Source organism: Schistocerca americana, chromosome 2, assembly GCF_021461395.2.
Source record: "Schistocerca americana isolate TAMUIC-IGC-003095 chromosome 2, iqSchAmer2.1, whole genome shotgun sequence".
In the NCBI taxonomy this organism is placed as follows: Eukaryota; Metazoa; Arthropoda; class Insecta; order Orthoptera; family Acrididae; genus Schistocerca; species Schistocerca americana.
In genome coordinates, this window is record NC_060120.1 from 340,809,022 (window position 1) to 340,832,029 (window position 23,008).

General features: G+C 37.3%; 1 protein-coding gene across 4 annotated transcripts in view; it reads left to right on the forward strand.

Annotated features, from left to right (window-relative positions):
• Window positions 1–23,008, forward strand: part of LOC124593680 (ATP-binding cassette sub-family C member 4-like) — a 473,970-nt gene that overhangs the window by 314,017 nt on the left and 136,945 nt on the right. For all 4 annotated transcript variants that reach the window (XM_047131977.1, XM_047131979.1, XM_047131978.1 and 1 more), the window contains one exon: window positions 12,808–13,085. In XM_047131977.1, coding sequence (XP_046987933.1) covers window positions 12,808–13,085 — 278 coding nt within the window. The remainder of the gene's footprint in view (window positions 1–12,807; window positions 13,086–23,008) is intronic.

Here is a 23,008-nt window from a genome sequence, read left to right on the forward strand (position 1 = left end):
AACTAGGCTTTAGTGGCACAGTTGGTGTCTGTCTTCAAGTGCACATTTGTTCAGGTTTTTCAGTTTTGCCCTTAACTCTTCCACGGTCAAACAAACATGTGATTATTCATTATACCTTCCTTTGAATAAGTTCAATATCTCCTGTTAGACTGACTCAGTATGGGTCACACACATTTGAGTATATTCTCAAATGGTTCATACAAGCATTTTGTAAGCAATTTCCTTTGTAGACAGTCTGCATTTTCCCTGTGTCCTACCAGTAAATGAATATTTGTCACCTGCTTTACCTACAGTTGAGCCTATGTGTTCATTCCATTTCATATCTCCACATATTTTTACACCCAAGGATTTGTATAAGTTGACTGATCCCAGTTGTGATACTTTGGTATTGTAGTCATAGGTTATAATATTTTTGTGTTTTGTTAAGTGCAAAGTTTTATGTTTCAGCACATTTAAAGCAGGTTGCCAATTATTGCACCACATTGAAGTCTTATCTGTTCTATCTTCTGTAGACAGTATTTCCTTAATGCATCAACTGTAAAAATTCTGTGTTTGCTATTAATATTGTCTGACAGGTCATGAATATACAACACTGGTAAGGGTGGACTTATAGTAAACACAATGGCATAAAATCCCATCATCTGTATATCAAAGTGATATATCTAAAATAAATAGTCCTATCCATGGTAAATCCAATATTTTTGTGAATGGAAGTAAGTTGCTCTAGAAATTCCATCTACTTGTCCTCACCATGCCATCAAACTATGAATGTCTTATCAACATACCTGCAGCTTTAAAACTACAGAGTTGAGCACTTATTCTTCTTAGTCCTATGCAAATAAATTAGTTACCATGATTGAGAGAGGCATACCCATGGCAACACCATCAATCTGTTAAAAATATTAGTTATCAAATAAAAAGTAAGTGAAGGTTATCCTCAATGTAGCTGCTAATCAGTGACAGAGTGTCAGTGACAGGTACTTTAGTAAACAACCAGACAATGTCAAATCTAACCGGAGCTGTTAAGTTTCAAAGTTTTTAACCTACTAATAAAATCTGCTGAGTTATGAATATGATGTTCACATTTACCTGCAAAAAGTCTCCATAGTGAGGCTAAATATTTGGCCAACCAATGAATGTGTGGTACACGGACCAAATGAGACTAACAAGGAATATTGAACATTTACAGAAAATGGCTGTATGAATGGTTACAGGTTTGTTTGATCCATGGGAGAGTGTCATAGAGATACTTAAAGAACTGAATTGGCAGACTCTTCAAGGTAGATATAAAGTATTCTGAGAAAGGCTACTAAGCAAGTTTCATGAACCAGCTTCAAATGACAATTCTAGGAATATACTGCAACCCCCTACATTTCAGTTTCATAGGGATTGTGAAGCCAAGATTAGCTTAATTACATCATGTATAGAGGTGTTAAACAGTACAAATTGGTACAATGGGACAAGCCCTCTACCATCCATTCACAGTTGTTTGGAGACTATAGATTAAATACAGATGTAGGTACATCTATGTTATTCACTATTCCTCTAAAAGTTAATCCTTGTAGTACCTGCTCCAGGCTTGGTCTGTGACTTCCATTTTGTGCAATTGGTACTCTCCAAATAGAACCCAGTTAGTATGCTTCCTACAGACAAAAGGTAATGCCCCTGTTTTCCTGCCAAGGGATGTCTACATAGAGAAGTTGTACAGCTTATGTGAATACAAAACTTACCATAAGACTCACAAGGACACAATATTCAGGTTAACAGAAAAAACGTATTTGCTTCTGAACTCCATCTCTCTACCAAAAGAAGTTTTTAAAAGATTGATTGGGACAAAGTTCTGTGCCTCCAATAGCCTCAAAGTCATACAGAAAGAAAAAAAGTGGTTCATAAAAAATGGAAGCCATAAACAAAGCTTGGAGCAGATATTACAAGTGTTAACTTTTAGACCAGTAGAGAGCAGAATAGATGAACCTACTTGTTGGTTGGCCAAATATTTGGCCTATTGCTGAGACCTTTTGTACGTAAATACAAACATCATGTTTGTAATTCAGTAGATTTTATTGATAGGTTAGAAACTTTAAAACTTAACAGCTCTGGATAGCTCTGACATCATTAGCTTGTTTGCTAAAGTAGCTATTTTAGACTCTCTGTCATTGATTAGCAGCAATATTGAGGAAGGCATAACCTCATATTTCAGCATGTGCTAACCTCCACTTACTTTTTATTTGATAAACATTATTTTGAATAAATTGATGGTGTTGCCATGGGTAACCCTCTCTCACCCATGGGAAATAATTTATTTATGGAGGATTTTGAAGAAAAAGCACTCAGGTCTGCAGTTTTAAGACCAACAGGATTTTGCATATATATTTGATGGAGGGTCTTGAGCATCTTAATTTCATTCATGAAAATATTAAATGTACCATGGAACAGGAAGTAAATGACTGTCTACTGTTTATGGAAATATTATTTGATATATGGAGGATGGGTTTACAGAGCATGGCATATACCACAAGCCTGCTCATGCCAATTTATGCTTGTAGGTGTCTAGCTGCCACCATCCTTTGCAAACTATGTATGTGCTTCAAACTTTAGTACATAGGTCACATGTGATGTCCGATACTGACAGCTCTTTGGGTGACCTGGTACACATGGAGGAGATATTCAGTAGAACTGCGTATACAAAACATCAAAATAAGAGAGCTCTGCAAGTGAAAATTCCAGATCACTCAAAGGAAGAGGAAGAAGAAAGAGATGTAAAGTCCATGGTTGTCTATCATATGTGGAGTACCAACAGTATTAGGAAAAGGATATATAGCATAAATATGACCCACTGAGTTGCAGGCAGGTGCAACAAAGTAACTGTTACATGTATAGCTTTTGGCCAAAACATTCTTCAGCAAAGGAAACACACACACATTCAGACAAGCAAGCACATGACCACTACCTCTGGTAACTACGGTCAGAGCTGCCAGTGGTAGTTGTTTTGACGACCTCCTTTGTTACACACATTGGCTGACCGTTACTTGTAATAATTGTTCATGGAGTTAAAATATTGTTGGCTGGGTCTAGTGGTAGTTTTAAAGAAAAATACTCATCTTATTACTTGAGGATCTCCTTCAATCCATTGCTTAAATTTCTTTTGTCTTGAAGCCAGGTTCTCTTGTAGGTCTGGAAGCCCTATAGGTTGACACGTTTTTAGAACAATGTGGATGACAAAAATGATTCATATGTAATTTTCATATTTAATGATTCTAGATGCCTTGCTGCCATAAATTTATAATGTTCACTATGTGAAATGCATTCCATTCACACAGAACTCCAGAAAACTTTACATTTCTCCTTCCTTCCTGCCTCACACACACAACATACGGTTGCATGGCCTGGCGTGCAGTTAACATTGTTCCAAAGTACATCAATAAAGATATAGTCATATTAAGATTGAAACATAGAACATTAAACTGAAAATAATTCACAAAAAATGAAATTCACTCAATAGTATAATGCAACAATTATGATAATATATATCACATAAACAAAAATAGATATCTTTTTGTAGTATAGTAATTTTATCAAATTTGTTTTTTAATCAAAGGTGTTAATTGTGTTAGCACAGCATATACTTCTATGTAGTTTAAAACATTTCAAGTAAGATTGAAAAAAGGATAAGATCATAAATTTGAGACTATACATGGTCCAAACGTCTTATTGCTCATTACACCCCCCACCCCCTCCTGAGAGTTTCGCTTGTATTACACTGCATTTACAAATTTGAAACATAGAACATGCAGTAAAACAGGTGTTTTCAAAATCATAGGTTTCTATGGTCTGAATAGTTGAAGGCTTATAAAAAGAGGCATCTGGTGTGTGCTGAATTGTAGGGTGGTGTCTGATGGTTCTCCATACTGCTGATGGTCTTGATGATTTTTTTTTAGGAGTGGACACAGTGCCCTTGGTATTTCCTACAACATTTCACAGTTTATCAGCTTCAGAATCCAATGTTCCCTAATCACACGTATGAAATATTTCATGAGAAAATTGCAAGATAAACAGGGTTCTCAGAAATTGAATTTCAAATAAAATAGAGAAATGTCAAAATGACTTCTTAACCAATTTAAAGTTAAGTGAGAAGAATACTTGGCATTTACTTAGGCAAAAGCAAATACTAACTCACCTTAAAAAAGTTTGAAAATTGGATTTTGTCAGGGTAATTATGCTGTTTAGCAATATTAAAGAGAAACTACTACTCAATTTTTGAAAAGTTAATACTATTTTGAAAAGTCTTTTGCGTTACTTTCATCATAACTGTATAATATGATATCACTTGTAATATTGTAGATTACAATAACAATTTAATTACCAAAAAATGTGATACCATATCTCAGAAGCATGTCCTCAGTACCTTTTTGGCTCTACCATGGTTACAATACCATTTTACATTTTCAATAGTTCATGAAATAACGTGTACAGCATAGACACTACTAAAATGTCAAAGCATTTGATAAAGTTCTGTGTGCTACATAAGCCTACTCAGTGCCAGGGTACTATATTACATGTACTGTATTTCAAATATAAGTCCAGTGTGCCAACATGTCACAACTTCAATTGGGAATACCGTGTAGTGTGTCTAAACACACAGCCAAATTCACTGTCAGTTTGGTTCAATTCATGGCACTATACAACATCAATGAAATAACTTATATTTATAAGCACTATGGTAAGTGTCCATGGAACATGTCATGTAACTAACACTTAAAGCACAAAAATGAAAATGTCCTTTCCAGATCATGGGGTTGTCTGAAATTTACATATCATTTCTGGTTGAAAATTCACTTAAAACTAGATAGGATTGGAAAATGTCCACTTAGGTAATACACAAAATTATATACTGTACATAGATGATATTATGTATCAATAGTAATAGTGCCTACAGATTTCAATAACTCTCCTGACATCTTTTACACACTCTGACGAAGATAAAATTTGTTTGTTTCAGCATTCTGTCATACACATCCTTGTGAAATTGCATGGTGCCTTCTGCACTGTCTACAAGTAGTTTAAAGACGAAGAATAATATACGTATATTACTAGTTATCAAAATGATAAAATGTTATGCAGAGTTTTTTGTGTGCGTGCGTGGGAGGGGGGGGGGGGGGGGTATAGTATTCAATGGGAGAGTAGTCTTGTACCTTTTAGTATCATTTGAGAATCACCCCCTGTTGTACTCATAGTTGGTTACATAAATAACAAATGGGAGAGTAGTCTTGCACCTGTTAGCATCATTTTAGAATCACCCTCATACTCATAGTTGGTTACATAAATAACAAAATATCAAAGAAAAAAAGCAATAGCACTAAGATATTTACAAGTAATTGTGTGGGATATGGTTGTGTTGAAATACTTAAAAACTAGAATTTCTGTACAGATAAATGTTGATCATTACATGTTTCAATAAGTCACTATATGATTGTATCACTTGGTGCACATCAATCACAAGACAAATTTAGTATAAAGTCTCCCATCTGGGGTAAAATGTTTTAAAAAACTTAGCATATACCTCATCATGTTTTCAGAAAAGTAACAAAATAACTCCCATCTCTCATTAGATTTTCATAAACAGTAACAAAACAGTTATATGTTTCAAGTATATAGTCTGATACAATAAGTAGTTCAGTTTATAAAGCCTTTGAGTACTGAATACATCAACCATCAAGTGTTCAGATGTGTCATCCTGACTTACCTTATATGATTCAGTGTAAGTATAAAAAGTTTCATAAGTTCAGAAGTAAGCAGTTTTCACTTCTTCTTACCTGTCAACAGTGTACAAGTATGTAGTGGTGTATAGACATAGTTGTTAATTCACTAAACCCATTCTCCAGTTTACTTCCTATTTTCAAGTGTCATGTTCTTCACATTAATTACCAAAAGATGCTTAATCACTTTTCAGTGTACGGATTACTGACATGCTGCCTAATTACAAAAGATGTCACACTTCACATAGAATCAATCTTTCTGCTTAAATATAACTGAGTATTTACCTGCATCTGTTACTTCAAATCAAAAAAACTTGCATTACAAACCTTGCTGACTATGTGTGTCTTTTATAAATTTTCTCCACAGTAAGGAAAGACAGGTTCCCTAAACAGTACCTACCTAACATCGTTCTCCTCATTACATCAGTAATACATCTATACTTCATTAAATACATCAAATATCTCCTCATTGCATCAACATAATAACTTTCACCTCATATCCTCATAATAAGACCTCATTACTCCACTGAATACTCCATAATAATAATCACCTAAGAAAAATCACCTGCTTCATCTTACACAATAGATCAACCTCACAAAATAACATTATATAGCAACAGACCTCACAACTGATATAGCTTTTCTTCTAACAATAGAAACAGACATTACACTCTTTACATGTTTTATTATTTTACTATATGTAATCATTGCATTGCTTGCACAACTCATTACTGCATACAATCATATTACTTCAACTTAAGGATCAGAAAGGTAACACTCCCTAAAGTCACTTCATTACTTTCAAATACACTTCACTAGGCAACTGTACTTTCTCTTCTTACATTATTCAAACACTTTGAAAATTAGTGCATGACACTAAACATCTCAGGTGTACCTCAAAATTTACCAAAAATTATGTATACTCTGTACTAATCTCATTACTCCTGCAATTATACAATCTTTTACACATACATGTTTACTGGTTACTCAGGGTGTTCAACAGAATTTGATATTTGATATACTTGTACATTTTGTAAAATTCCATTACCTTACCTTTTTGATATAATCAAAAAACTTTTTTCACTCCAAACAGAAAAACATCCTCCTGCATTACTTTTGCACTCAGAAAATAATCAAATAGGTTTTAACTCTCTGAATTTTACCCAATCAGCGTTGTATAGGTTTTATGTTTCTGTTTACTGTTCATCTTCATTTTCAAAAATCGTATCACCATTTCTGTTCCCAGAATTTCTATTCTCATAAAACCGTTGGTCCCCACAATTTGGTCACACACCCTGATAATTTCTAAATTTATTTGGATTCCTATCATTCGTCCCCAAGATGTTGTTGTTATGTCCTTGGTTAAAATTGTCATTATTATTATTTCTATTATGATTGTGGTTACTTAAGTTTGGCCTCCTGAAATCAGTACTATGTTGGCCAAACCTGTTATATGCCCTGTCCAGGTTTTCTTCATATTTTACAAACTGGTCTACTGAATCATGTGGCCCATAAACTAACCCCATTTGAATTCTTTCTGGCAGCCTTCCCTTAAGTGCATGTATTTGAGTTAATTCATCAAAAGGTTGGTCTAAGTGTGCAAGTTTCATGATCTGGTCTTTGCAAAACTCTTTCATTTCCCTTCTCTGCTCCCTGTACATTGCACCATTTAAAAACTCACTTTTTATCCTTGCCTTTTTCAAGAAACACTTTTCAAATTCGTTTATGGATAAATTGCTACAGTCATGTTGGTTGGCCCATGATAAGGCTTTCCCTTCTAATGATCTTTTAATGAATTTAATTTTTAATTGATCACTCATACCAGTGAGAAAACTAACAAGGCAATGTTGTATAAAATCAGCTGGATTAAAATGTTTGTCACCAGGGAAACACTTTAGTGACATAGTAGGATAGCTTGGATGTCCTACATTATAGAATGATTTTAGATAAGCCCCCTCTTGTAACTGTTGCACTTGTTTTTTGACAACAGAGACATCACTATGTAAGTCTGACACATTTGAGTCTGTTATTTTGGCTATCTTCTGAACTTTTTCATCTACATCTGAGGCAACACTATCTATTTTTTCATTTAGCTTATTTGTAAAAGTTACAGCTTTATAAATAAAGATGCTTGGATACAGCAGCATCTTTACACTAACTTCAACGGCACCTCTCTCAGATCTGAGGTCCTTGTCTACTTCCCCTATTTCTGTCTCTAAAGATTGTATTTTGGACTCTGAGGTCTCTACCTTCCCTTTACTTTTTTCACACGTCCATCTGTAGCTTTCACTTGAGAAAACAAACCAACTAATTCTTTTTTAATATCTGAAATTTGCACATTAAGCTCTGTTCTAATAAGATTTCATTCTGAGACTATTGACTTTTCAAGTTTTTCACTAATTTTTTCCTTTGATGACAGTTTTTTTCAAGTTTTTCACTATTTTTTTCAAGTTTTTCACTTGTGGCAGTTATCGACTGCAAGAGTTGACCACCTCATCTTTGAGAACGAACTTCTTTGGAAACTGTTAATCTCAGTGTGTTCCGAACTCAGTATTTGAGCGGATGTGTTTGTGCCGACATGATCTAAATAAAGTTAATTCATTATAAACAAGCAAATACTTAATGTTGGGTTTGATATCACCGTACGTAACATCTCGATTGCCACACATTATTTTCTTTCATTAATGACATTAATACACTAAACATATCTAGTAAATTTAACTGTTTGTTTTTTTTTTTTTTTTTACTTAGCATTGTTTTACTTACATGTGACTGTTCTTATTTCTCATGGTCTGGACTCGAATCTAACACACTACTGTCTAAAAATCTTGACTCTGCACTGATTTCATTTAATTTTTTAGGTTGACTGTTGTCTAACACATCCTGAAACATGTCTTTATTGGCTATGTCCTGTTTAAAGTCACTAGCTGAAGGTGGTAGTTTTGGCATATTCATTTCATTGTTCTGATCATGATCCATTTCTTGTAAAGTTTTTTGTAAATTATCAATGCTGAAAAACTGGTCAAGATGTTCACACAACACTGCACTGAGAAAATACAAAAATAAATGTTATAATTGGTACTTAGCTTGCTATTGTCCTGGATTGGGTAGGTGATGTCAACATTGGTAATAATGTTGCAACCTTTTACAACCATGTATGTCCATAGTGTTGTGTCATTCCAAAACTTCACCACATGTACCATGTCAAATTATAATTGATTTAAAATCATTCCACAACACAATTATATGGTTTTTGGTCACCTGAAATGTAAATACTGTCAATAATCCAAACGTACAAGTATCCTGGTCACAATTGTACCAGTTTAACAACCTCCTTTGTTACACACATTGGATGACCATTAATTGTAATAATTGTTCATGGAGTTAAAATATTGTTGGTCAGGTCTAGTGGTAGTTTTAAAGAAAAAAATAATCATCTTGTTTCCTGAGGATCTCCTTCAATCCATTGCTTGCATTTCTTATGTCTGGAAGCCAGGTTCTCTTGTAGGTCTGGAAGCCATATTCGCTGATGTGTTTGTAGAATAATGTAGAGGACAAAACTGATACATATGGAATTTCCATATTTAATAATCCTAGATGCCTTGCTGCCATAAATTTACAATGTTCACTCAGTGAAATACATTCCATTCATACACAACTTCAGAAAACTTTACATTTCTCCTTTCTTCCTTCCTGCCACACACACACAACATACAATACATTGGCATGCAGTTAACATTGCTCCAAAGTACATAAATAAAGATATAGTTACATTAAGATTGAAACACAGAACATTAAATTGAAAATAATTTACAAAAAATGAAATTCACTCAACAGTATAATGTAACAGTTATGATAATATACATCATATAAACAAAAATATATATCTTTTTATTGTATAGCTAAAAACAAAGATGATGAGACTTACCAAACAAAAGCGCTGGCAGGTCGATAGACACACAAACAAACACAAACATACACACAAAATTCAAGCTTTCACAACAAACGGTTGCTTCATCAGGAAAGAGGGAAGGAGAGGGAAAGACGAAAGGATGTGGGTTTTAAGGGAGAGGGTAAGGAGTCATTCCAATCCCGGGAGCGGAAAGACTTACCTTAGGGGGAAAAAAGGACAGGTATACACTCACACACACACACATATCCATCCGCACATACACAGACACAAGCAGACAGTTGTAAAGGCAAAGGGTTTGGGCAGAGATGTCAGATGAGGTGGAAGTAAAGAGGCAAAGATGTTGTTGAAAGACAGGTGAGGTATGAGCTATGGCAACTTGAAATCAGCAGAGGTTGAGGCCTGGCGGATAACGAGAAAGGAGGATATACTGAAGGGCAAGTTCCCATCTCCGGAGTTCTGACAGGCTGGTGTTAGTGGGAAGTATCCAGATAACCCGGACGGTGTAACACTGTGCCAAGATATGCTGGCCGTACACCAAGGCATGTTTAGCCACAGGGTGATCCTCATTACCAACAAACACTGTCTGCCTGTGTCCATTCATGCGAATGGACAGTTTGTTGCTGGTCATTCCCACATAGAAAGCTTCACAGTGTAGGCAGGTCAGTTGGTAAATCACGTGGGTGCTTTCACACGTGGCTCTGCCTTTGATTGTGTACACCTTCCGGGTTACAGGACTGGAGCAGGTGGTGGTGGGAGGGTGCATGGGACAGGTTTTACACCGGGGGTGGTTACAAGGGTAGGAGCCAGAGGGTAGGGAAGGTGGTTTGGGGATTTCATAGGGATGAACTAAGAGGTTACGAAGGTTAGGTGGACGGCGGAAAGACACTCTTGGTGGAGTGGGGAGGATTTCATGATGGATGGATCACATTTCAGGGCAGGATTTGAGGAAGTTGTATCCCTGCTGGAGAGCCACATTCAGAGTCTGACCCAGTCCCAGAAAGTATCCTGTCACAAGTGGGGCACTTTTGGGGTTCTTCTGTGGGAGGTTCTGGGTTTGAAGGGATGAGGAAGTGGCTCTGGTTATTTGCTTCTGTACCAGGTCGGGAGGGTAGTTGTGGGATGCAAAAGCTGTTTTCAGGTTGTTGGTGTAATGGTTCAGGGATTCCGGACTGGAGCAGATTCATTTGCCACGAAGACCTAGTCTGTAGGGAAGGGACCGTTTGATGTGGAATGGGTGGCAGCTGTCATAATGGAGGTACTGTTGCTTGTTGGTGGGTTTGATGTGGACGGACGTGTGAAGCTGGCCATTGGACAGATGGAGGTCAACGCCAAGGAAAGTGGCATGGGATTTAGAGTAGGACCAGGTGAATCTGATGGAACCAAAGGAGTTGAGGTTGGAGAGGAAATTCTGGAGTTCTTCTTCACTGTGAGTCCAGATCATGAAGATGTCATCAATAAATCTGTACCAAACTTTGGGTTTGCAGGCCTGGGTAACCAAGAAGGCTTCCTCTAAGCGACCCATGAATAGGTTGGCGTACGAGGGGGCCATCCTGGTACCCATGTCTGTTCCCTTTAATTGTTGGTATGTCTGGCCTTCAAAAGTGACGAAGTTGTGGGTCAGGATGAAACTGGCTAAGGTAATGAGGAAAGAGGCTTTAGGTAGGGTAGCAGGTGACCGGCATGAAAGGAAGTGCTCCATCGCAGCAAGGCCCTGTACGTGCGGAATATTTGTGTATAAGGAAATGGCATCAATGGTTACAAGGATGGTTTCCGGGGGTAACAGACTGGGTAAGGATTCCAGGCGTTTGAGAAAGTGGTTGGTGTCTTTGATGAAAGAGAAAGTGACCTATAAATTAGTCTTAAGAGAAGTATGTGGAAGGGAATACAAGGTGAGAAAGATTTCAGATCCTGGATGATGTGATAGATGGCAGCAAATACTGCAACTTTAAGAAGGAAGCAAAGGATAACAGGAAATGTATGAGGGTAATTCAATAAGTAATGGCCCACATTTTTTTAAGCCATTAATATACACAGACAAACATCCTTGTTGGTGCTTCACATTTGATGTTTGTTCTGTGCACCAGTGAAGTTTTGAACCGTTCTGATAGGTGGCAGAGCCATAGTACAGTGGCAAAATGGCATCTACATATGACTCATGTTACAAGCAGCCTGCTGTTATTGCATTCTTGTGCACAGAAAAAGTAACTGTGGTGAACATCCATAAATATTTGTGTGCAATGTATGGCGATGCTACAGTTGATAGGAGTACAGTTGAGTGATGGGTAAAGAAAGTCACAGCCTCAGGAAATGCAGAAACAGAGCTCCACGATCAGCCACGTTTGGGACGTCTTGTCACATCATTGCCTCATCCTCCCTACAGTCCAGACCTGGCACCCTTGGATTTCCATCTCTTTGAGCATTTTGAAGATCCTCTACAGGGAACATACTGTGAAGATCACAAGAGTGTCAGTCATGCAGTGAAAACATGGCTATGCCTACAGGACAGGAGCTTTTACCAACAGGGAATACAGGCTCTTCCACAATTTTGGCATATGGCCATAGAACAGGATGGAGACTATGTAAAAATATAGGACATGGACAAGACATGTTGGTGTTTATTGTCGCCAAATTCTGACTCTCAACAATAAATATGTTCTGAGAAAAAGAATGTTGGGCATTACTTACTGAGCGACCCTCGTAGATGCAAAGGACATGCTAAAATAGCAGAAAACTGATGATGATAAATGGTTAGTTTACAGAAGCTATTTATAACAGCTGTTGCTCATAATCTGCACATGTCAATTGGCCAAATAAGAACCATAAAAGTTTCCTTAAAATGAAATCTATGGAATGTGAAACTGAATTATCCTAATCACATTTCACTCTTATCCTTCCTCTTCTTGCTTCATTCTTAGAAACTTGTTTTCTGCTCATCAACCCAATTTCCAAGTGACTGCAGAAGTGATATTTTTAATTTATAATTGTAAAGTGGTGATTATTATCTATGTTTACAAGACATTTCTCTCTGTCATGCAAAGTCATTAGCTTTGGAGTGAGCATACCATCCTCTAATCTTCATTTACATAGATTACCCACTACAGTAATGCTGATTAATGTACTTATGCTTAATTTTTGCAGGACCAACTCAGAAGAGATAATCCAGACTCTATATAATGAAAGTAACTCAACATGCTACAGTGGCATCAACACATCTTTGACAACATATGGTTGGATACCAGATACAACAACAAGTGTCTATATCTATACAGCAGTTATGGTTGCTACAGTTGTAATTACTACAGTCCGCTCTGTATCATTCTTCATCCTTTGCACACATGCATCAAAGAGATTACACAATCAAATGTTTATTGGTGTAACACAAACAACTATGCATTTCTTCAACAACAATCCTGCAGGTATGTGTTTATTTTTATATTCGTACACGTCATCTACTGTCTATCATAATTACTCTAATTTATAGTTAAAACAGTGTCACCTGTCAATTCTCCCTTTTGCTTGTTTCTGTACCCAGTAAAAGTGAAAATTTTACAAACACACACACACACACACACACACACACACACACATTACAATAAGTAAAAGTAACTTTTAGTTATTCTTTCCATTTAGTTCTTCTTTCCTTTTACAGACTTACAGGGGTCATAGAGAGGAGTTAGTACTAAAGTTGGTAAGGAAAGATTGGATCACTTTCAAATATCCCTCTATAACAGTTTGAGTACTCAAAACATTGCCTGTGGCATGGGCTCCAGTAGAGTACACATGTCAGAGGTCATTGTCTCCACTGTGTGCATACTTTTAGGCAGAAGATTTGAAACTAAACGTGACCTGACCTTTAAACTTATTTTACACCCAAACAGTACCTTACCAGAAATAGGTTCCTTATCAAAATTGTATCTATGAAGGTTCCTCCACAACTTCTAAGAGCCTGTAATAGGAACTGCGAAACACTGAATACAATATGAATATATTACAAATGATTCTATTCTTTAAAAATTATGCAAAAAATAAGTGAAGTAAATTACATGTGTAATTTTTCTCTAGCATATTAGAAAAATGTATGGATAAAGGGGGAAGGATGAAGAGGGGGGGAGTAAATAGTAGATAGAACTATGAGTGTGCTTAAATCTCTTGCACACAGAATTACACGTTCTTGTATCCATATAGTTTGCCTATAGAGTCCACTCATTTAAAGAAAGTGTTCAGAGAAAACAGATATTTTATCCAGCAAATTAACAGGGCACTATCAGTTAAAGCCGAAAACCAGGAAATGAATAAAGAGGAGAGCACCCTGTTAAATTTCTTAGTTTTTCTTCCCTGTACTGAAAAATGTCATACAAAGTACCCAGAATCCTCCAAAACTGTCGGATTAATCTGGTTTCCCATTCATCATATGAGATTGCAGATCTCCTGTGAAATCAGTGAAGAACAATTTGCTTATGCACAAAAAATTTACAAAACATTGTGGCTTAAATAGACCCAGCTGTATACATCATGAAAGAATGCTGCATCAAACATGAACATTGCACTCACCTTCTCAAAACAGCCAAGTCTGCTATTGCTGACACTGCACTAGCCTACTCAAAACAGCCAAGTCTGCTATTGCTGAACATTGTATCTGCATCAGACATCAGTCGAGTATGATTAAACAATAATTTTGTCCACAGCAACAACTTTATGGGAGGCCATTATTAAAGAATGCATGAAAATATGTGTTGCAGAAAATATGATGAATTGTGATAGCAGTTACCAGATGGATAGTGCATGGAACCTGATCATTACCATTATTTGTTCCAAACAAAGATGACAGAGTAGATGGCTATGGTGAGTGAAAAACCTGACAATAATTGAGTTCCACAGTTCCACCAGTGAGGACATTACTCACTAGGTAGTGTGGTCAGACTGTTTCCATGATCTCCACACATGCATGGAATACCCACAGCGAGCTAATGTATTGGGGACAGGAGAAACATTCTCACTCATTGATGGCTCACCTGAAGATGGCAGGTATCGACTAAAAATATCATGAAGTTTAGTAAACAACAACTGGCTCCAAGCCCTACTCTTCTGATAATATGTAGTTTGTTGGGGAAATTTTAAAATTTAGATCAGTATCGAGTTTGGATGATATTTTTTCATGCGTTCGAAAGTTAAGCTTATTTTTACAATAGTAAACACTGTAATGGTGCTTTGTGTTTCTTCATTTCATAATGTTTTTACCTGATAGTAGGTCATCGATGTACCAAGTTTGATAGAAATTGCTCAAGATATACTAGAGCAATGCTGAAACAAACATGCCCTCATACATTAATTTGTACACATTATATGCATATATATTGAAGACCTTTTGCACAAAAATACAGAATTCCATTCTGAATCCTTGATCAAAAAGCTTTTTTTTTTTTTTTTTACTAAGATAATGTAGATTACAATCCTTCTGACACCTAAATATGCCAGTAAAAGAGAGTAAGAATTTGAAGAGAAGAATAATTGGCTGTGCTGTTGTCTATTTTTCACATTATTATTCCATATGACTTTTGATGCATAAATATTTTATTTATGTCAGTTAAATAGTCCCATAATTCTGTAAAACTATGTTGAGTGGGCAAAATAAGCTACTGCCTTTCTCTTCAAGTGAACACAATGTGATATACTTACAAGTGCAGAACATACTACTACAAGAGTTTTCTTTAGTTTGCCTATGTATTGATTCCATTATTGCTTGTTAACCTGCTGTACCTCAAGGTATTTTACACACAGTGTTTCATTATTGTCTGACCATTCATATATATCTGTGTTACCAATAAGTTATTAGTGTTTGAAGTTTTATAAACTAAGGTTTAGTGAGATTAAGACATAAACTGTTGGTTACGAACCAGTTATTGGCCTCTTCAGCTATCATCCCAGCTTTGCCCACCATGGTATAGTTTGGCTTTAATTCGTATTATCATCATCAAACAATATAGTTCTTCAACCATCCTTTAAAGTAATGGGTCGGTCATTAGTATATGTTAAGAACAGAGACAGAGATTTTGGAAGTCAGTATTTTATGTTTTCCCATTTTGATGTTAATTTTAGTCTAGTGATGCCATTTTCCAAAGTAGCCCTCTGCTTTCAGTTTTGTGTTTAAAATTATTCTTGTGTTGTTAGCTGTTGAAGGCAGAAGGCATGCTTTGCTGGTGCTGCACATTTTTCTCAACTTTGACTGAGATAAAATCACTCTTCAAAGGTCTTCTGCCATTATAAAAGATGGCACAGAAACAGCTAATTAAAAACTCCATGCAATCAGCACATTTATTTATATGTAAAAGCCAACCTTGGAATTTTCCTTTGTGGAGACCACATCTGCAGGACTCATGTGCTGATGTGAAATTCTAGATTCACATATTTTACTGTTCATATTACTTCTGCATAATCTATCATTGATTGTACCAATACCTGTTTGTATTGTGGTTTATTGTGAACTTTTGACCATTCACGAGTACTGTGATAAACTCCTACTGCTATTGTCAATTGTAGGCTTAAACTAATTTCTGTTCTTTTAAAATTTTTGAGAACAGTAGCGCTATCAATATCACAGCAGCTGTTTCTGAGTTCCTTGTACAATTATCTGAGAAATAAGTTATTTTGAGACTTTTTGGATGCTTTCAAAACTATATTTTTGTATGATACTGGTATGAGTGTTTTTGAAAGAGTTCCCAAGACTCATGTACATCTGATACTTGTACCAAAGATATCTCAAGTACTATCCTCTCCTGTGGATCATGTCTCCTCTGCAGAAAGTTCAGGGTCTATCATTATTCATCCACTTGACTATTACTTCTGCATAATCTTTGATTGTTCATATCAATACCTGTTTGTATTATGGTACATTGTGAAATTTTGAAAATTCATGAATACTGTGATAAACCCCTACTGTTATTGTCAATTGTAGCGTTAAACTTATTTCTGTTCTTTTAAAATTTTTGAGAACAGTAGCCCTATCCACATTAGAACAGTTGTTTCTGATTTCATTGTACAATTATGTGAGAAATAATGTATTTTGAGACTTTTCAGAAGCTTTCCAAACTATATTTTCTTTGTTGTTGTTGTTGTTGTGGTCTTCAGTCCAGAGACTGGTTTGATGCAGCTCTCCATGCTACTCTATCCTGTGCAAGCTTCTCCATCTCCCAGTACTACTGCAACCTACATCCTTCTGAATCTGCTTCGTGTATTCATCTCTTGGTCTCCCTCTACGATTTTTACCCTCCACGGTGCCCTCCAATGCTAAATTTGTGATCCCTTGATGCCTCAGAACATGTCCTACCAACCGATCCCTTCTTCTAGTCAAGTTGTGCCACAAACTTCTCTTCTCCCCAATTCTCTTCACTACCTCCTCATTAGTTACGTGATCTACCCACCTTATCTTCAGCATTCTTCTGTAGCACCACATTTCGAAAGCTTCTATTCTCTTCTTGTCCAAACTAGTTATCGTCCATGTTTCACTTCCATACATGGCTACACTCCATACAAATACTTTCAGAAACGACTTCCCGACACTTAAATCTATACTTGATGTTAACAAATTTCTCTTCTTCAGAAACGCTTTCCTTCCCATTGCCAGTCTACATTTTATATCCTCTCTCCTTCGACCATCATCAGTTATTTTGCTCCCTAAATAGCAAAACTCCTTTACTACTTTAAGTGTCTCATTTCCTAATCTAATTCCCTCAGCATCACCTGATTTAATTTGACTACATTCCATTATCCTCGTTTTGCTTTTGTTGATGTTCATCTTATATCCTCCTTTCAAGACACTGTCCATTCCGTTCAACTGCTCTTCCAAGTCCTTTGCTGTCTCTGACAGAATTACAATGTCATCAGCGAACCTCAAAGTTTTTACTTCTTGTCCATGAATTTTAATACCTACTCCGAATTTTTCTTTTGTTTCCTTTACTGCTTGCTCAATATACAGATTGAATAACATCGGGGAGAGGCTACAACCCTGTCTCACTCCTTTCCCAACCACTGCTTCCCTTTCATGTCCCTCGACTCTTATAACTGCCATCTGGTTTCTGTACAAATTGTAAATAGCCTTTCGCTCCCTGTATTTTACCCCTGCCACCTTCAGAATTTGAAAGAGAGTATTCCAGTTAATATTGTCAAAAGCTTTCTCTAAGTCTACAAATGCTAGAAACGTAGGTTTGCCTTTTCTGAATCTTTCTTCTAAGATAAGTCTTAAGGTTAGTATTGCCTCACGTGTTCCAACATTTCTACGGAATCCAAACTGATCTTCCCCGAGGTCCGCTTCTACCAGTTTTTCCATTCGTCTGTAAAGAATTCGCGTTAGTATTTTGCAGCTGTGACTTATTAAACTGATAGTTTGGTAATTTTCACATCTGTCAACACCTGCTTTCTTTGGGATTGGAATTATTATATTCTTCTTGAAGTCTGAGGGTATTTCGCCTGTCTCATACATCTTCCTCGCCAGATGGTAGAGTTTTGTCATGAATGGCTCTCCCAAGGCCAACAGTAGTTCTAATGGAAGGTTGTCTACTCCCGGGGCCTTGTTTCAACTCAGGTCTTTCAGTGCTCTGTCAAACTCTTCACGCAGTATCTTATCTCCCATTTCGTCTTCATCTACATCCTCTTCCATTTCCATAATATTGTCCTCAAGTACATCACCCTTGTATAAACCCTCTATATACTCCCTCCACCTTTCTGCCTTCCCTTCTTTGCTTAGAACTGGGTTGCCATCTGAGCTCTTGATATTCATACAAGTAGTTCTCTTCTCTCCAAAGGTCTCTTTAATTTTCCTGTAGGCAGTATCTATCTTACCCCTAGTGAGACAAGCCTCTACATCCTTACATTTGTCCTCTAGCCATCCCTGCTTAGCCATTTTGCACTTCCTGTCGATCTCATTTTTGAGACGTTTGTATTCCTTTTTGCCTGCCTCATTTACTGCATTTTTATATTTTCTCCTTTCATCAATTAAATTCAATATTTCTTCTGTTACCCAAGGATTTCTACTAGCCCTCGTCTTTTTACCTACTTGATCGTCTGCTGCCTTCACTACTTCATCCCTCAGAGCTGCCCATTCTTCTTCTACTGTATTTATTTCCCCCATTCCTGTCAATTGTTCCCTTATGCTCTCCCTGAAACTCTCTACAACCTCTGGTTCTTTCAGTTTATCCAGGTCCCATCTCCTTAAATTCCCACCTTTTTGCAGTTTCTTCAGTTTCAATCTGCAGTTCATAACCAATAGATTGTGGTCAGAATCCACATCTGCCCCTGGAAATGTCTTACAGTTTAAAACCTGGTTCCTAAATCTCTGTCTTACCATTATATAATCTATCTGATACCTTTTAGTATCTCCAGGATTCTTCCGTATATACAACCTTCTTTTATGATCCTTGAACCAAGTGTTAGCTATGATTAAGTTATGCTCTGTGCAAAATTCTACAAGGCGGCTTCCTCTTTCATTTCTTCCCCCCAATCCATATTCACCTACTATGTTTCCTTCTCTCCCTTTTCCTACTGACGAATTCCAGTCACCCATGACTATTAAATTTTCATCTCCCTTCACTACCTGAATAATTTCTTTTATCTCATCATACGTTTCATCTATTTCTTCATCATCTGCAGAGCTAGTTGGCATATAAACTTGTACTACTGTAGTAGGCATGGGCTTTGTGTCTATCTTGGCCACAATAATGCGTTCACTATGTTGTTTGTAGTAGCTTACCCGCACTCCTATATTTTCGTATGATACTAATAAGAATGTTTTTGGAGAACTTATTTTGTAACAAATTAGCATTTGTGATTCACAATTTCTGCCAAAGAATAGATCACACCCGAATTTCATTGCTTATCAACATAAAAAAATGTGCATTTTTGAGAATTTTCAGAAGTTACCATTGTCATGTGCATACTCAAATTTGTAGTAAATCGGCATTTGTAATTTAGTTACTGTAGCAGATATTCTAACAAACATATTGTGTTACATCTAGTTTTCCCACAAAGAGGAGTGTATATTATCCACATTTATCATAAATTAACTGTTTTCAAGTTTGTCAATTACTGTAATTAACTTCAAAAAGTTTTAGGAAATCAATAATTTTTACCATAGGTTTTCTGTTACCTTAATATAAATCACATTTTGTGTATTTGCTGAAATTCTTGTGAGGAATTAGTAACTTATTTAACTCAGCAGATATAAAAGATAATCAGCAGGCTTAGTTTAAAGTTATTTGTTCACTCTCCTGTAATACATTGCACTAGCCAAAATACAGCCCCACTGTGATTACTATTCTTGAACACAGGATGAGTTGGCTGACATTTGTAAGCAGCTGGAAATCACCCTGGTTACTGTCAGATGGTTGGGAACTACTGTGAATCAGTGTGTTGGAAGAGCTCCCAAGAGTCATATACGTCTGGTACTAATACCAAAAGTACCTCAAGTACTATCTTCTCCTGTTGATCATGTCTCCTCTGCAGAAAGTACAGGGTCTATCATTACTCATCCATTTGACTGTGAGTGGCTTTTAAGTGGTAGATTCAGGCTTTCTGTACAATGCTGACACAGACCAGGGAAGTCTCAGGGTGTTATACCGATCCCCCTAACCAACAAGGTCGAAGTATTGTCTGCCACCGAAACTGATACAGAGGCATTGGGACTCACTTAACTTTTTTTGGGAAAACCTGTTTGGTGTCAAGAGGAGGCATACATAAAATGGTAGGGTTCTATTAATCATTGGCAGTTCAAACTTATGGTGAATGATGGTACCCCTTTGGGAACTTTGCAGCAAGAGAAAGGACACCAGGTGGACTCAGTGTGTATGCCTGGATGCCTCATTCAGAACATCAAAGAGGCTGTTTCAGCAGCCATTGGAGGAATAGGGTGCAACCAGCTGCAAATTGTGATGCATGTTGGAATAAATTATGCCTGTTGTCTGAGCTCTGATGTCATACTTGGATTATTCCAGTAAATGGCAGAGAAAGTTGAATAGATCAGACTTGTGCATGGAGTTTCAATCAAGGTCACAGTTTGCAGCATTGTCCCTGGAACTCATCATGACCCCTAGGTTCTGAGTCAAGTGGAACGACTGAAGCTGAGACTCTGAAGGTTTTGTGACAAAGTAGGCTGTGACTTCCTGAACTTGTGCCATAGGATGTGTCCAAATGAGTCAAGTGTGTTCTACACATCAAAGGCTGCTACCAGGGTAGCTGACTGTGTGTGGTGTGCAAACAAGGGTTTTGTATGTTAGGTGACTCAACATCCAATTCAGATAACAATAAAAGAAATGACTCCCACAGGTGAGAGTATTAAAATCCTAGTGGTTAACTGCCAAAGCATTCACTACAAAGTACCAAAATTCAAAGTGCTCTTGAAAAGCAGTGAAGCTCACAGAATACTGGGTCCAGAGAGCTGGTGGGAACCTGAAATTGATAGCAGGGAGATTTTTGGGGGAAATTGAAGTGTGTACTGAAAGGACAGGCCAATGGGAAATGGAGACCATGTATTTTTCACACAGTAAACAACTCAGATTCACCAAGATAGAAATTGAAGCTATATGTGAGATTGTTTGGGCAACACTCTGTATCAGGGGTTGGCATAAAATGGTAATTGCATCCTTCTAGTGTCCACTGAATGTAACTGAAAACTTTAGAGTTTGCTTGTACTTAATTTCCCCAATCATACTGTACTCATCAGTGCACTTCAATCATCCAATTATCAATTGGGAAATTTACAGTCTTATTTTTGGTGGGCATGATAAGGCATCCTGTGAAGGATTACTAGATGCCTTCTCTGGAAACTAACTTGAACAGGTAGTTCAGAACCCCACTCATGATGGAAGTATATTGGATCAAATGGCAGTAAATAGACCTGACCTCTTTGAGGGTGTCTACATAGAAACTGATATCAGTGACCAAGACGTGTTTATGGCAACAATGATTACCAAAGTACAAAGGGCAACTAAAACAAGTCGAATGTTTTTTTTCCCCCCATCATTGGTTCCCACAAAACTTTTGTGAGGTTCGTTTATGAATGACAGAAAATGTTACTGGAGGCATAATATTTATGATTTCTCATGGTTATAATTGATTAAAGTAGTGGCTGTTTTCAATGTAAAGAATGCCTGTTTGACTAAATTTAATACCTCAGTGTGTGGTTGTTTACTAGCAAATAATTTGTCCATATTTTCAGAACTCTTCTTCACAGCTGCACTGAAGCACCAAAGAAACTGGTACAGGCATTCATATCCAAATACAGAGATATGTAAACAGGCAGAATATGGTGCTGTGGTCAGCAATACATATATAAGACAACAAGTGTCTGGTGCAGTTCTTAGAACAGCTACTGCTGCTACAATGGCAGGTTACCACGATTTAAGTGAGTTTGAATGTGGTGTTATAGTAGGTGCATGAATGACAGGACACAGCTTCTCTGAGGTAGTGAAGAAGTGGGGATTTTCCCATACAACTATTTCAAGAGTGTACCACAAATATCAGGAATCTGGAAAAACATCAGGTCTCCGACATCGCTGTGGCAGGAAAAAGATCCTGCAAGAATGGGACCAACAGCAACTGAAGAGAATCCTTCAGCATCACAGAAGTGCAACCCTTCTGCAATTTGCTGCAGATTTCAATGCAGGATCATCAACAAGTGTCAGCATGTGCACCATTCAATGAAACATCATCAATATAGGCTTTTGGAGCTGGAGGCCCACTTGTGTACCCTTCATGAATGCATGACACAAAGCTTTATGCCTCACCTGAGCCCGTCAACTCCGACAGTGGACTATTGATGACTGAAAATGCGTTGCCTGGTCAGTCGAGTCTCATTTCAGATTGTATTGAGCGAATGGACATGTATGGGTATGGAGACGAACACATGAAATCATGGACCCTGCATGTCAGCAGAGGACTGCTGAAGCTGGTGGAGGCTCTGTAACAGTGTGTTCGCAATTGGACTGATATGGGACCCCTGTTATGTCTAGATATGACTTTCACAGGTGACACGTACGTAAGCATCCTGTCTGATCACCTGCATCCATTCATATTGATTATGCATTCCGATGGACTTGGGCATTTCCAGCAGGACAATGCAACATGCTACACATCCAAAATTGCTACAGAGTGGCTCCAGGAACACTCTCCCCAGAATTGAACATTATTGAGCATATATGGGATGCCTTGTAATGTGCTGTTCAGAAGAGATCTCCACCCCTTCGTACCCTTATGGATTTATGGGCAGCCCTGCAGGATTCATGGTGTCAATTCCTTCCAGCACTACTTCAGACATCAGTAGTGTCCCTGCCACGTCATGCTGTGGCACTTC